This window comes from Coregonus clupeaformis, chromosome 15 (assembly GCF_020615455.1).
Source record: "Coregonus clupeaformis isolate EN_2021a chromosome 15, ASM2061545v1, whole genome shotgun sequence".
Taxonomy (NCBI): domain Eukaryota; kingdom Metazoa; phylum Chordata; class Actinopteri; order Salmoniformes; family Salmonidae; genus Coregonus; species Coregonus clupeaformis.
The window spans coordinates 27,084,495-27,100,354 of NC_059206.1; the positions used below are offsets into that span (position 1 = coordinate 27,084,495).

The following is a 15,860-nucleotide window of genomic DNA, read 5'->3' on the forward strand; positions in this document are numbered from 1 at the left end:
TTTAGTTTGAATCTCATTCAATGGGGGGGGGGCAAGAAAAGTGAAATAGTGATTTTTGTTGTTGTGATTGTTTCCTTCATCAATTTACATTGTCCATGCACATGTACTTGCTGCACATCACCACTCACAATGGTCCCAATCTCTCAATGTGTAACTGATGGATAGGCATGTGTACAAACTGAATGTTGGTCAAATCCTGCTAAAAGGCATGTCACTCAGTCAAGACACATTTATGAATGCATATAGCCCTCAACCTCTTAAAGATAAATTGGTAAAATGAAAAAAACAAAATGGTATATTTGAATTAAGTATAGGTACGTCTCATTTTGACTAGCATGGCAAAGAACTCTTGGGAGAGAGTGAGGAAAAACAATGTGTATAGAATAACTGATTTTTAAAAAAACTGATATTGATTTAAGAAAGCAGTAAAAGGAATAAAATGTCATCCAGCAATATAGTCGTATGCAAAAAATAAAGAAAAATAATTCAGTCCATAATTATTTATCTCAATATAATCTACAATTCCCACTTAAAGCACTGATAAATATATCCAAATGCATGTTTTTTATTTATATATATAAAAATGTAGAGGACAAATAAATCCATACAAGCATTTTTTTTTTTTTTTTACAACAATGACAAAGAACATGGACATCTAGTCTTAAAACTTAATTCAATTAACAACAAAACAGCTAAACAAAAATGTGGATTAAGTACCAACTCCTTTTTCCACCCTGATGCGATCGAGAGAGAAAGATACAGGGTCATTTGCTTTTGTTTTCTCTACTGAAAAAAAGGACAGCAAAGCCCACTGAGTACAGTAAAGCAAATTCAGTGTATCACTCAGACTTAGCATATATATATATATATATATATATATATGGGTGGAATGTGATCTAAGAGGGGGAAGAAATCATCGTCTGCCAATTATAATGATCGTGAAAATATAAAACCATCTCTAAAATAGTATTCTGTCATCATGAATATAATAAAGTGGCTTGGTCATTGTCATTCACCTTTCCCTACACCCCACCCCTCTGCTCTGACAACAACCCCCAAGTGAGTCAGGGTAGGTGCGAACTGAACCTGCATCATCAGTGCCATGGAACAACCCTAGCCAGTTCCCCCGCCCATGGTGGGGATGAACCGAGCCATGAATCGGTTGCATGCTTATTGCTTATAAAGACACTCAGAGAGAAAAAAAAGGCGAACGTTTTGACTTGATTGTGAGCTATCGTGCAAGTAGCTTGATGAGATTGGCGCACATCTCAAAGAACTCTATGGTGTGGCTGCCGGGCCGCGGGTACGCTGTCGTCAGGGCGAGGTCGCCTCCCGTTGAGTCGACAGAGGAGGTGAGCGAGGAGGTCAGGGAGCTCTCCGAAGCCTTGGTGGGGGTGGGAGGGATGGAGGTGGCAGGGGTCGGGGTAGCATCCTCCTTAGTCCCCTCGGTTTGGGACCCCCCCTCTGCAGCAGTGTCGTTCTTAAGTGCCGTGCGGTAGTTTCCCAAAGACCCAGACCGGTGAGGAGTGGCAGTCCCAGATTTAGCCTCCAACATGTCATCTACAGACAGAGAGAAAAGAAAGAGGGAAAAGAGAAGAGAAAGAGACAAATGTTAAACACACAGAAATACTTAGGTGGTTACAACTAAACACACAAAACAAACAAAAGCCACTATAGACAGACCTGTGCCATGTCTGTAAGGTGATCAAAAAAATATGAATTATTTTTTGAAGTCGGACGAGTAAATTTGCATTGCACTCAGCAGGGAAAGCCTCTTATGTGTTGGCAATTTTCTGTGATGGTGTAGTCGGCAGTGTAGAAAACCACTTCCAAGTTCTAGACATGTTCTCATTAAGTCCAGGTTGACGTACTGTCTATGCTACGGAAGTCCAGGAGGTAGGTCCTGCTGTCCACCTGGTAGAGCTGAAGGCTCATCTTGGTCTGCATGCCAGTCACTGGGTTCTTCCTCTTTACACGCAGGTAGTACGGATTCACCACCTGGGGAGGAGGATATGGAGATTAGTGATGCATTCAACGATGTCAGAAGCTGGGTGTAATATGTCATAGATATAACATACAGCATAGAATATTACATTTTCAATATGGCTGCTGTAGCTGCTTCAGTGGTGATCTGTATTTAAGTGATTTCAGTGAACGTTTAGAACATGTTGCCTTTCGTCATCAAAATGGGAACTTTTGTGTATAACAGCAAAAAAGATTACGAAGAGTGTAGCAAATGTGAAATGGCTAGCTAGTTAGCGGTGCGCACTAGTAGCTTTCAAATCGGTGACATCACTCGTTATAAGACCTAGAAGTAGTTGGCTTTTGTGGCACAACAGGTAACGATGCTTTGTGGGTGACAGTTGTCGATTTGTTCAGAGGGTCCCAGGTTGGGGCAAGGAGAGGGACGGAAGCCACAATGTTACAAGAGCACAATATCAGCACTTTTAGAGTCTAGGCAGAACAACAGTGGTTAACTTTGTGGGACTGTATGTGAAGCTCAGTATGTTTTACTACTGTGTACCCAAACACATAAAACCATAAATAGCTGCTTTCCATCTATCAGGGCAAGAGAAGTATAAACAGGAAACCGAGCATTTCCTTCAGAAATTGCACTCTCATTTATCCTCAACATAACTTAAAAATGAGAGTCAGTCAGCTGATATAGTTTTAAAGTCTAAAGGTTGTGCCGTACTAAAATAGAACCCAATAGAAGAAGGAAATAGCCTCATTCCATTCCAGGTCAAGTAGAATTAGACCTGACAGAGCCAGCAGTTCACACCAAGCAGAAAAAGACAAATAATGGCATGTTAATTTTAACAAAGAACCAGGTCCACCATTACAAATACTTGGAGAAAACAAAACAGCAAAAGGTTTTACTGAGTTACAATTCATATAAGGAAATCAGTCAATTGAAATAATTTAATTAGGCCCTAACCTGTGGATTTCACATGACTGGGAATACAGATATGCATCTGTTGGTCACATAACATATTTTTTTAAAGGTAGGGGTGTGGATCAGAAAACCAGTCAGTATCTGGTGTGACCACCATTTGCCTCAAGCAGCGCGACATCTCCTTCGCATAGAGTTGACCAGACTATTGATTGTGGCCTGTGGAATGTTGTCCCACTCCTCTTCAATGGCTGTTGTGAAGTTGCTGGATATTGGCGGGAACTGGAACACGCTGTTGTACACGTCAAATAGAGCATCCCAAACATGCTCAATGTGTGACATGGCTGGTGAGTACGCAGGCCATGGAAGAACTGGGACATTTTCAGCTTCTAGGAATTGTGTACAGATCCTTGCAACATGGGGCCATGCATTATCATGTTGAAATATGAGGTGATGGCGGCGGATGAATGGCATGACGATGGGCCTCAAGATCTCATCACGGTATCGCTGTGCATAAACATTTCCATAGATAAAATGCAATTGTGTGTAGCTTATGCCTGCCCATACCATAACCCCACCACGGGACACTCTGTTCACAACATTTTTAGTCATTTAGCAGACGCTCTTATCCAGAGCGACTTACAGGAGCAATTAGGGTTAAGTGCCTTGCTCAAGGGCACAGACAGATTTTTCACCTAGTTGGCTCGGGGATTAGAACCAGCGACCTTTCGGTTACTGGCACAACATTCTTAACCACTAAGCTACCTGCCGCGTTGACATCAGCAAAGCGCTCGCCCACACGACGCCATAAACGCTGTCTGCCATCTGCCCGGTACAGTTGAAACCGGGATTCATCAGTGAAGAGCACACTTCTCCAGCGTGCCAGTGGCCATCGAAGGTGAGCATTTGTCCACTGAAGTCGGTTACGACGCCAAACTGCAGTCAGTTTGTGCAGAAATTCTTTGGTTGTGCAAACCGTTTAATAATAATAATAATAATAATAATATGCCATTTAGCAGACGCTTTTATCCAAAGCGACTTACAGTCATGCGTGCATACATTTTTTTGTGTATGGGTGGTCCCGGGGATCGAACCCACTACCTTGGCGTTACAAGCGCCATGCTCTACCAGCTGAGCTACAGAGGACCAGTTTAATCAGCTGTCCGGGTGACTTGTCTCAGACGATCCCGCAGGTGAAGTAGCCGGATGCAGAGGTCCTGGGCTAGCGTGATTACACGTGGTCTGCGGTTGTGAGGCCAGTTGGACGTACTGCCAAATTCTCTAAAACGACATTGGAGGCGGCTTATGGTAGAGAAATGAACATTAAATTCTCTGGCAACAGATCTGGTGGACATTCCTGCAGTCAGCATGCCAATTGCACGTTCCCTCAAAACTGTAGACATCTGTGGCATTGTGTTGTGTGACAAAACTGCACATTTTAGAGTGGCCTTTTATTGTCCCCAGCACAAGGTGCACCTGTGTAATGATTTACATTTACGTCATTTAGCAGACGCTCTTATCCAGAGCGACTTACAAATTGGATCATGATCATGCTGTTTAATCAGCTTCTTGATATGCCATACCTGTCAGGTGGATGGATTATCTTGGCAAAGGAGAAATGCTCACTAACAGGGATGTAAACTAATTTGTGCACAACATTTGAGAGAAATAAGCTTTTTGTGCATATGGAAAAGTTCTGGGATCTTTTATATCAGCTCATGAAACATGGGACCAACACTTGACACCATGCGTTTATATTTTTGTTTAGTATACTTTATTTCCCAATTCCAAATAAACCTTGAGCCCCTACCCCTTGACAGATCTATGAGGAACCCTTGATGGTTTTCTGTGTATTTCTCCCGGACCTCTTTACCCACTCCTTCCCTCCCCCTTCTGCTCTTCCTTCACACCATCCTCTTCCCCACTCTACGATTCTCCCTCCATCACTCCCTTCCTCACCTTCCACTCGTAGTCCAGCTGCTTCATGGCCCGGCACACCTCAGACATAATATCACTGGGCCTGCTCTGGCTCCTGATCCCCAGGTGCCACTTAGCCCGCCTCACCCCTTGGTGCTTCGATTTCTGGGGGTTTAGTTCGTCCAGCGTATGCCTCGGCCTGGGAGGGGTCTCCGCTGCCAGGAACGGCTGCATGCGCTCGGGGTGGGGCTTAAGGCCTGCGGCGGCCGCGGCGGAGGCGGTCAGGTGCTGATCCTCCAGGAAGGAGTCTGGGGGACTGGAAGCCAGGTAGAAGTCTTTGGCCTCGGACATGATGCGGCGGTTGTCGATGATGAGGTGGTAGGCCACAGCCAGGGGGTCATGGTGGTTGCGGCTGTACAAGCAGGTCAGGATTTCCTCCTCAGTGCACTCAAACTTCTCACACACCTCCTTCAGGGCCTCGTCGTCAATCATGTTGTTGCTGTAGGACGGGTCCTCTGGGAACAAGTACTTGGGGAGCTCCTCTTTGAACCATTCATCCTCTCTGTGGCAAGGGAAGACAGAGCATGGTTAAAGTCAGGGTCAAGGTATTCTTTATTATCCCATAGGGACATTTGTTTACTTAAGAGGGCAGCTAGAAAACGTGTGGACCAGGAGGGGTGGGTTCACTTTGTTAGTGCTGGGCTGGAACTAAAGCCTGCACAGAGAAGGCAGGAGCTGCCCCAGGACAGGAGTTTTCCACCTCTATGATAGGTAGTACAGCGTGAAAACTAACACAGTTGCATTTTTGTTTTTAATGTATTTTATCTTCCATTACACTACTGCAGAGTGTATTAAGGTGTTTAAATGCACTTAGTATTTGAATGGAACGCATACAGGCGAAGTTGATTTCTTGTCCCTTCTTACCGGATCTCTTTGATGGTGGCTCTCTTCATGGGATCCACCTGCAGCATGTGTTTGAGCAGGGCGATGACGGAGGGGTTCAGGTACTGAGGCGTGAAGAAGATCCCGTCACAGATCTTCTTGAAGAGCGTTGGCACATGGTCGTCATCGAAGGGCAGCGTCCCACACAGCAGGGCATACAGGATCACCCCACTGCTCCAGATGTCCACCTCAGGACCTGCATATAACCTGGCAGGAAACAGGTAAATCAAACACATTTATGAATCCCTTTAGATCAGGGATGGGCAACTTTGATGGGGGTGGGGGCCACAAAAAAAAAAAAATAATAATGGAGGGGCCGCAGTGGCTCGTGGGTCTGCACACCCACATCCCTCCTCCCACCTTGCGAGCAAAACATTTTAGCTGCCTCCCTCGTGACAGTGAAGACAAAAAATTTACGTTTTAAAGTACATTTCTTGCAATTCTAAACATTTTGCCATGGGGCGGAGAATAGTTTTTGCCGTTTTACAGCTAATTTCCTGCAATTCTACACATTTTGCCATACGGTGGAGGCAAATGTTTGCAGTTTTTAATATGATAACTGATGATCAAATGGGCCCCACCGTGGTCGGTAATTCGACCATGCTTACTACAAGTTTAGTTAGCTGGCCGCTAGACTAACTTACCAATCTAAAAGATTTTAGCTGACATGGGCTAATTGAGTGACTGCTGATGCACAACCACATTTCAAAATTGCACCTTGTGTATTCTATTATTCTAACTCTCAACAGTAAGTTGAGACACAGACTGAGTTCCTAAAAAAATGTATACAAATTATTTGGGTTTAATATTTTGTGTGAAATTGGTCCGCGGGACACCAGTTGCCCATCCCTGCTTTACATCAACAGTTGCCGCAAAGTTGTTTACAGTAACACAGTCTAGACTCCAAAGAGCAACCAGAAGCATAGAGGACAAGACTACCTGCATTTAACCTGGGAGGACAGACAGATGGAGGGGGGAGAAGACAGTTCATGGACATGAACCAAGAGTCTTTTAGTACGGTGAATATTGAGTGAGACATTTATCAAGAACGGGAGGGTCTTTCACCAAAGCAAAACCGTGAAATTTAACAGTCCTTTTAACATGAACAGCCTTCCTTATTGAAATGTAACAGCAATTTTCGCAGACATTAGCACATTCCCCATCACGTCTGCCATAGTTTTAGTGTGAAAGAAAAGGCGAGGACAAGACTACCTTCCAGAGATGACTTCAGGGGCAGCGTAGTTCGGAGAACCACAACTCGTCCTCAGAAACTCTCCGTCCGACATCATGTTTGACAAACCTACAGAAAACACCAGACAATATCACATAATGTCCAAAGGTAGTGCACTATATAGGAAATAGGGTGTCATTTCAGACATACCCTTTCCAGTAACTATGGTGGATGCGTAACCAAGCCAACCCAGTACAGTTAGGCATGGCTCGATTTGGAAGTGTAAATCAGGTATAGGTGTAGAAAGCTGCCGGTCGATTTGTGTGGGGTTAGGGTTGAGGGTGACAGTGACTTGCCAAAGTCAGCGATCTTGGCGTTCATCTGTGCATCCAGCAGGACGTTCTCAGGCTTCAGGTCTCTGTGCACCACCATGTGTCTGTGGCAGTAGTCTACTGCGGAGATGATCTGCTGGAACAAACGACGGCTCTCCTTCTCATCCAACTGGAGACACACACACACACACGAAACGCAGACATAGAAACACACACGAGAGGTGAGATATTTCACTTTTAGCTGTCCATTCAGTGTCTATTTCAGTATTGTAAGTAACCACTCTGGATATTTGGTCAGTGACTTTCCTTGAATTATTTAGTAGTCCTTAAAAACCACTTAGAAAGAATGCAGTGCAGAGATCGAGCTTTGTGAATTATGTTTTTGTGTACGGAAGGAGGGGTAGTCCATACGAGAGGCAGGCTATAACATGACTATTGACACAACCATTATACTACCCAAGTCTCATGACGACAGACAAGTAACTAGCTAAGTGATTAAGATTCAGGTGAGCAAAAGACTACCTACAATCCAAAACAACAGTTCATTTTAGCAGATAGACAACATATTTTAACAGATAGGCTTAATGAGGCTTAATGTACACTGCTCAAAAAAATTAAGGGAACACTTAAAACAACACAATGTAACTCCAAGTCAATCACACTTCTGTGAAATCAAACTGTCCACTTAGGAAGCAACACTGATTGACAATACATTTCACATGCTGTTGTGCAAATGGAATAGACAACAGGTGGAAATTATAGGCAATTAGAAAGACACCCCCAATAAAGGAGTGGTTCTGCAGGTGGTGACCACAGACCACTTCTCAGTTCCTATGCTTCCTGGCTGATGTTTTGGTCACTTTTGAATGCTGGCGGTGCTTTCACTCTAGTGGTAGCATGAGACGGAGTCTACAACCCACACAAGTGGCTCAGGTAGTGCAGCTCATCCAGGATGGCACATCAATGCGAGCTGTGGCAAGAAGGTTTGCTGTGTCTGTCAGCGTAGTGTCCAGAGCATGGAGGCGCTACCAGGAGACAGGCCAGTACATCAGGAGACGTGGAGGAGGCCGTAGGAGGGCAACAACCCAGCAGCAGGACCACTACCTCCGCCTTTGTGCAAGGAGGAGCACTTCCAGAGCCCTGCAAAATGACCTCCAGCATGCCACAAATGTGCATGTGTCTGCTCAAACGTTCAGAAACAGACTCCATGAGGGTGGTATGAGGGCCCGACGTCCACAGGTGGGGGTTGTGCTTACAGCCCAACACCGTGCAGGACGTTTGGCATTTGCCAGAGAACACCAAGATTGGCAAATTCGCCACTGGCGCCCTGTGCTCTTCACAGATGAAAGCAGGTTCACACTGAGCACATGTGACAGACGTGACAGAGTCTGGAGACGCCGTGGAGAACGTTCTGCTGCCTGCAACATCCTCCAGCATGACCGGTTTGGCAGTGGGTCAGTCATGGTGTGGGGTGGCATTTCTTTGGGGGGCCGCACAGCCCTCCATGTGCTCGCCAGAGGTAGCCTGACTGCCATTAGGTACCGAGATGAGATCCTCAGACCCCTTGTGAGACCATATGCTGGTGCGGTTGGCCCTGGGTTCCTCCTAGGGTTCCTCCTAATGCAAGACAATGCTAGACCTCATGTGGCTGGAGTGTGTCAGTAGTTCCTGCAAGAGGAAGGCCTTGATGCTATGGACTGGCCCGCCCGTTCCCCAGACCTGAATCCAATTGAGCATATCTGGGACATCATGTCTCGCTCCATCCACCAACCAGAATTAAAGTGGAAAACCACACTACAGGCTGATCCAACTTTGATGTAATCCCTACAACGCCTGGGCATGCTCCTGATGAGGTGGCGGATGGTCTCCAGTGGGATCTCCTCCCAGACCTGGACTAAAGCATCCGCCAACTCCTGGACAGTCTGTGGTGCAACGCTCATTTTGACTTGTTTTAAGGACATTACATCAAAGTTGGATCAGCCTGTAGTGTGGTTTTCCACTTTAATTTTGAGTGTGCCTCCAAATCCAGACCTCCATGGGTTGATACATTTGATTTCCATTGATAATATGTGTGTGATTTTGTTGTCAGCACATTCAACTATGTAAAGAAAGAAGTAAGATTATTTCATTCATTCAGATCTAGGATGTGTTATTTTAGTGTTCCCTTTATTTTTTTGAGCAGTGTAGAATAAGCCCTAATGTCTGTTTTGTTGTTGAACCAAAACCAGGTCCATAATTTTCATAAAGTTTACATACATTAGAGTGTGTTTTCCTCAGAGGGGGGTCTTACCTTTCCATTTTTGCAGATGTAGTCAAAGAGCTCTCCTCCGGACACATACTCCATCACCATGAAGATGTCTGTTGGGGTGCTGATCACCTGGTACCTACAGCCCCACAGGAGAAACGACAACAGTCACACACAGAAAATAGTCTAGTCATGATTGGACCAAGAGATTTCCCTGACCATGCGACCCACCTGATCAGGAAAAAACTCTGGGCTCTACTCATAAACACCAGAGAAAACAGTCAAGGATCACCAAACTTTGACAAACCTATAATAAAAAAAGCTATAGCTATATTTCAGCTTTACCACAGCAATAAAAAGGAAGAAAATTGCAATATAACATCAGAATGAGAGGTAGGTGTTTTAGGACAGATGAATCCTCTCAAAAGCCATTAATTGATTCTAAACCTAGAGGCAGGATAACTCCTTTGTGGGCCATTGGGTTCAATGACTGGACGGTGTGAGGGAGACTGGCCACAAGCCATGGAACACTTCAACTTGCTAAACATAGGCCTACTTCACTAGAGCAAACCTCCGCTACATTTCTTCATTCATGTGTCACATATTGGTAACACAAGGTTATCAACACAAGTGTCGTATAAAACACAGCAGCTTCAGAAAACTCACTCTTGTAAAACTATTTCTACTGGCCTCTACGGACAAGACGTCAGTGAATACGGGGGGGAAAGGGCAACTCTTTCCTCATTCTTGTGCAGCATTTTGAGATTTTCAACTTGACTCCAAGGGGTACACGTTAAAAGAAAGTGTGAAAATTCTGGCCTAGTCACAAGGGAGCAGGCCCCCAGAAATGCCCGAACAAGGCCTACACAATGATCCTCAGTGGAGCTCACAGCCAGGTCATGGAGACTACTCATGTACGGGGACTTTTCATTCAGTCAATAGTAATAGGACTAGTTCGAAAAAAATACAAACAAAACAGCCGGAAACATAAGGGAGATCTGACCCTTCATAACCAATGAGCTAAATCATGGAAACACTGCATTTAATCAAGATACTCTTTGAAAAGGTAGGTTTTCAGACGTTTTCGGAAGATGGGCAGGGACTCAGCTGTCCTGACGTTAGGGGGAAGCTTGTTCCACCATTTTGGTGCCGGGACAGAGAAGAGCTTTAACTGGGATGAGAGATGTCAAGGGGGGGAAAAAGACAGAGGATGATGGAGAAAAAAAAAAAGAGAGAAGTCAAGGGATGAATAGAGATGGTGAGAGAGATTGAGGGGAGAAGAGAGAGTATCAGAGATGCAGAGATAAAGAGAAAGTGTGATCTACTCTATAAAACCCACCATTTAAGTCCTAAAATAGCTCTCTGGGGGAATACGTAGGGGGCCGTGCGATGGAGCGAGCTGTGTAATCTAGGACTTGCAGCTTAATAATGCGTGATGCCTGAAAAGATGGAGGTTCTAGGAGGTTCTAGATTTACAGCTTAATGATGCAGGGATGCCTGAAGAGCTTGAGGTTCTAGACTTACAGCTTAATGATGCAGGGATGCCTGAAGAGCTTGAGGTTCTAGACTTACAGCTTAATGATGCAGGGATGCCTGAAGAGCTTGAGGTTCTAGACTTACAGCTTAATGATGCAGGGATGCCTGAAGAGCTTGACGTTCTAGACTTACAGCTTAATGATGCAGGGATTGAAATGTTCCATCCCGAGAATAAATCCCTTTTCTCCCGGGTAACCCGGTATTTCCCGCCAAAACCGGAAGTGTCATTCAAAAGCATATAAATGTCGATTTGATTAGAGCTTTGATCAGAATGAAAATTCAAACCTGATGCTACATAGCCCGATGAGCCACATATTTAAAAAAATATATGAGCCCTACATTAAATGACATTTAATGAGTCCAAGCCCAAATGATTGTGCCGTTATCCAATACAAATACACTGAACAGAAATATAAACGCAACATGTAAAGTGTTGGTCCCATGTTTCATGAGCTGAAATAAAAGATCCCAGAAATGTTCCATACAAACAAAAAGCGTATTTCTCTCAAATTTTGTGCACAAATTTGTTTACATCCCTGTTAGTGAGCATTTCTCCTTTGCCAAGATAATCCATCCACCTGACAGGTGTGGCATATCAACACGCTGATTAAACAGCATAATCATTAAACAGGTGCCCCTTGTGATGGGGATAATAAAAGGCCACTCTAAAATGTGCAGTTTTGTAACAGAACACAATGCTACACGTCTCAAGTTTTGAGGGAGCATAAAATTGGCATGGTGACTGCAGGAATGTCCACCAGAGCTATAGCCAGAGAATTCAATGTTCATTTCTTTACCATAAGCCGCCTCCAACATCATTTTTAGAGAATTTAGCAGTACGTCCAACCGGCCTCACAACCGCACGCCTGGTGTATGGCGTCGTGTGAGCGAATGGTTTGCTGATGTCAACGTTGTGAACAGAGTGCCCCATGGTGGCGGTGGGGTTATGGTATGGGCAGGCATAAGCTACGGACAACTAACACAATTGCATTTTATCGATGGTGATTTGAATGCACAGAGATACCGTGATGAGATCCTGAGGCCCATTGTGAGGCCCATTTTTGTAAAGGTATCTGTGACCAACAGATGCATATCTGTATTCCCAGTCATGTGAAATCCATAGATTAGGGCCTAATTTATTTATTTAAATTGACTGATTTTCTTATATGAACTGTAACTCAGTAAAATCTTTGTTCAGTATATGATATAGGCTACTGCACATTAAGCATGACAGAAAAACATAAAAGCCCATAGATGTAGCAAGCTATATGCTCTCTTGGGTAAATAAATGAAACTAGCTCCAGTAGGTTAATCTTTTTGTGTGTGGACTGTATTACAGTACTGTATTGTATTATACTGGATTATATGACTGGAATTACACACATGATAAAGCAGAAGAGAACATGCAAATCTGGTGCAGCACATGCGGCCTACAAAGTTACAAGTATAGGCTAGCGAATTTGATTTTAATTTAGAAATTTAATAGGGCCTATTTGTATAATTTGTAAGCTGACGTATATATACACCTTCCATAATATTTCCCCTAATGTTATTAGCCTACCTCTTTCTCTCTCTATTGTTGCTTCATTCCTTCCTCGCTTTCAACAGTTAAATTAAATACGTTTTGTTGTCCTTATCTTCATCATTCTAATGATATCCTTGAATAATATAGGACTAGAATTAGTTGCAGAAGGCTTTACCTTCTCTTTGTGAACATTGAATGCTATAGCCTACCGCCATCATGCGTTCAATTATTATTTCAAACTACCCGTGAGTTCTATTGGCTGCTGTATTTAACATTAATCAAGAAAGAGCTTGCGTCCCTCTTCGAATAGTCTATTGGTATAAGTATTATGTCCAGCAAGCTATTCTAGTCTAGCTTTTCCTGCATGGGACTCCAAGAGCTAAGGAGCGTTTTTTAAGGAAAGGCCAGCAGAGCACAGGTGCTTGCTTACTGCGCAAGAGACAGAGGCTACAAGTTAGAAGCGCATTATGCATAACCCATCATTAATTAGCTAAATATAAGGCTAATACTGCATTGAATTATATTACCTGAAAGAGGTAGGCTAGGACATCTATATATAGGGCTATATATCAATCTAGAACAGGATTATCTATTTTGGATGCAATATGAATGGAGTTGATGGAGAGAGAGAGAGAGACTGTGAGAGTGCTCGCGCGTGCACTGATTTAAAGCAACAATATTCTAGGCTGTTTTAAAACTCTCTAGCTGCAATAAAAAAGAGAGCCAGATGGAGATGGGTAAATTAGACAAGCATTCTGTCTTTATATTACTGTATTATAGGCTATTTGCAGCAAATGTAGGCCTACCTGTCACAAGAAAAAAAGTTACCATGATGAGATGATGTCTACATGCATTGTGAACTGCGCTCCATACTGAGATGGGCGGTCCCTGAGCGTTGATTCATCATGCAGAGGCCGTGGAGAAGCCAGATTTAGACATTGCATATAATTTAACAGTTCCATTTCACGCCATGCTGTTCATATATATATAATGTATAATAATTTACTGGTTTCTCGCAGTTATTTATCCCAGGAAAAGGGAGTGGTTTAGGGCGGTAAATCCCAGTAAATCTCAGTAACCGGGTTCCCGCCATTGAACCATATTCTAAACTTACAGCTTAATGATGTGTGGATGCCTGAAGAGCTTGAGGTTCTGGATCTCTCTACGGATCTTCCCCACCACATCCAGACTGCGGATCTTCTGTCTGTTCAGGATCTTCACAGCCACCTGGTGTTTGGTCAGCTCATGCTGCCCCACTACAGGAGAGGAGAAAGGGCAGGGGAGAGAGAGAGAGAAGGCAGGGGAGAGAGAGGGAGGGAAGATAAGGGAGAGCAGTACAGGAGTAAGGGGGAGCGAGGGATGGGAGGAAGAGTTAGTAAATACTGTAATAAGAAACCAGGCATAAAAACGATCTTAGCAGCCACAAACTGCTACACAATGACACATGCAATGCAACACTGTGGTTAACAGCAGAATGACACTTGCAATGCAATTGTGGTTAACAGCAGAAGGAAACGTCTTATTCTGCATGGCTTATAGGCCCAGGCCTACATCAGTTTACAGATGTAAATTACTGTGTAGCCTACACCAAGGTTCAATGCAAAAAGTAAGCAAATATAGGCCTACCTAAAAACTGGTCAGAAGAACAAGTGAAAATGTACTTGACTGAACAGAGGGGAATCAGAACGAGTGAGGGGATGGGGCGTGTACAAATAGCTGCTATTGATTAAACTGTTATGCTGGTGATGCATTAACCCAGCAGCCAGTCGCCTAGAATATAATCATGGAGTAAATGTCCCAATGTGCAGTGTGCTCCATCCTGACCACTGGGACAAAGTAGAAAAGATATTAACAGTCTATAGGCCTAGAGTAAATGGCCCAATGTGCAGTGTGTTCCATCCTGACCACTGGGACAAAGTAGGAAAGATATTAACAGTCTATCTATAGGCCTAGTTGGTGGTGGCTTGATAATAGAATTCTGTTCTCAAATACCAAGGAAATGTACCTTTTCTAGTTGGAAATGGGCCTAACAGATTATGGCCTAGCAGCTAGGCTATACAAGTCAGTTTGGTCCTCTACTGAAAGTTTGGACATAACGTTAATCAACGTTAATCATTTTAGGCGATGTGCCATTAGAAAATGATTTTGACATGGTGTAGATTGAGAGCAACCCAGGGACAATGCTCCACCCAATTATTGAGGATAAACAATGGCTAATGTCAACACTACTACTGGGATGTGGTGGGAGGGTATTTGTAAAGACGTTTTATGTCCTCATTAATAATTCAGCCAGGCCCAGTATAGTTCAGTATGTATGGTTTCCATCAAATACACTTCCATTAATGTTGACCCTGGGGGATCAAGACTAACGTTAACGGGTCAGTTTGATTTGATTTAACTAACGTTAGTTAGCTGATGTAGGCTTCCTGGCTGAGAAACCACTCATTTAACTTAGCATTGGTTAGCAATTTGAAGATTATGCTAGTTGGCCAACTATCAAGTAAACTTGGTTAGTTTAAACTGTCACTCGACCACATAACTAGCTGGCAGGCTAGCAAACATTCTTGTTAGAACACATGATACAGCACTATCGTTTGATAGATTAAATGTACACCGGCTAGTTAACTCAGCCAGGCTCTATAATCAAACAGCTAACCTTAGCGAGCTAGCATAGTTCGCTATATTTAGCGGCCAACAAGTGCTAGAGAGAAACATCCCATCCTCTCTCGCGGGTATCCGGTCGAAACTTGACAAGAAAAGTAATCACACTTACCTTTAACTTTCCCGAACGTCCCCACTCCAAGTGTGTCTCCAAGAATATAGTGTCCAATTTTCACTCTGCCTTCATGTTTCTGTTTTTCCGTCGCCATCTTTCCCGCAGTGGCCTAGCTTAGCCTTGCTACTGTGCTGTGCTGCTGCTGCGAGCAGACTAGCAGAACCGAGCAAGCAACTGCGACTGGGTCGTCACTAGTTACCACAGCCACAAATGGCTAAACCCCGCCTATTTCTACAATGTATCTTCTTAACATCTGATTTCAAACTTAACCTTAACCACACTACTATGCTTATGCCTAACCCTAACCTTAAATTAAGACCAAAAAAAGACAATTTTTGTTTTCATTAATTTTTACGATTTAACCAAATTTGACTTTGTGGCTGTGGTAACTAGTGATAACTCCGCGACTGCGAAGAGGCGTGGAAAAAATACCCTTCCGGTGTCATCATTGGGACTAGTTGAAGTGGGTTTTCAAAATAAAAGTCTAGACAAATTGCTGTCAAAGTGTGTGTATGTGCAATGG

At 43.7% G+C, this 15,860-nt stretch overlaps 1 protein-coding gene across 1 annotated transcript; it reads right to left on the minus strand.

Annotated features, from left to right (window-relative positions):
• Positions 1 to 27: 27 nt before the first annotated feature.
• On the minus strand, positions 28 to 15,512 carry LOC121582705 (5'-AMP-activated protein kinase catalytic subunit alpha-1-like). Its single transcript, XM_041898721.2, has 9 exons — positions 15,335 to 15,512; positions 13,676 to 13,817; positions 9,546 to 9,639; positions 7,280 to 7,424; positions 6,965 to 7,052; positions 5,735 to 5,959; positions 4,853 to 5,372; positions 1,872 to 1,998; positions 28 to 1,560 (listed from the first exon to the last, which is right to left on the minus strand). Exons 1-9 carry the CDS (start codon positions 15,429 to 15,431, stop codon positions 1,232 to 1,234), a joined length of 1,767 nt encoding a protein of 588 aa, XP_041754655.2. The 5' UTR covers positions 15,432 to 15,512; the 3' UTR covers positions 28 to 1,231.
• Between the last annotated feature and the right edge of the window lie 348 nt (positions 15,513 to 15,860).

What these genes read in the sequence shown, in the direction of transcription:
- LOC121582705 (XM_041898721.2), bottom strand. Translation starts at nt 15,431, where the DNA reads ATGGCGACGGAAAAACAGAAACATGAAGGCAGAGTGAAAATTGGACAC. An exon ending in CCTGAAGTCATCTCTGGAAG is followed by an intron (nt 5,960 to 6,964) that starts GTAGTCTTGTCC and finishes GTTTCCTGCCAG; the next exon opens with GTTATATGCAGGTCCTGAGG. An exon ending in AGCTGGACTACGAGTGGAAG is followed by an intron (nt 1,999 to 4,852) that starts GTGAGGAAGGGA and finishes CCTCCTCCCCAG; the next exon opens with GTGGTGAATCCGTACTACCT.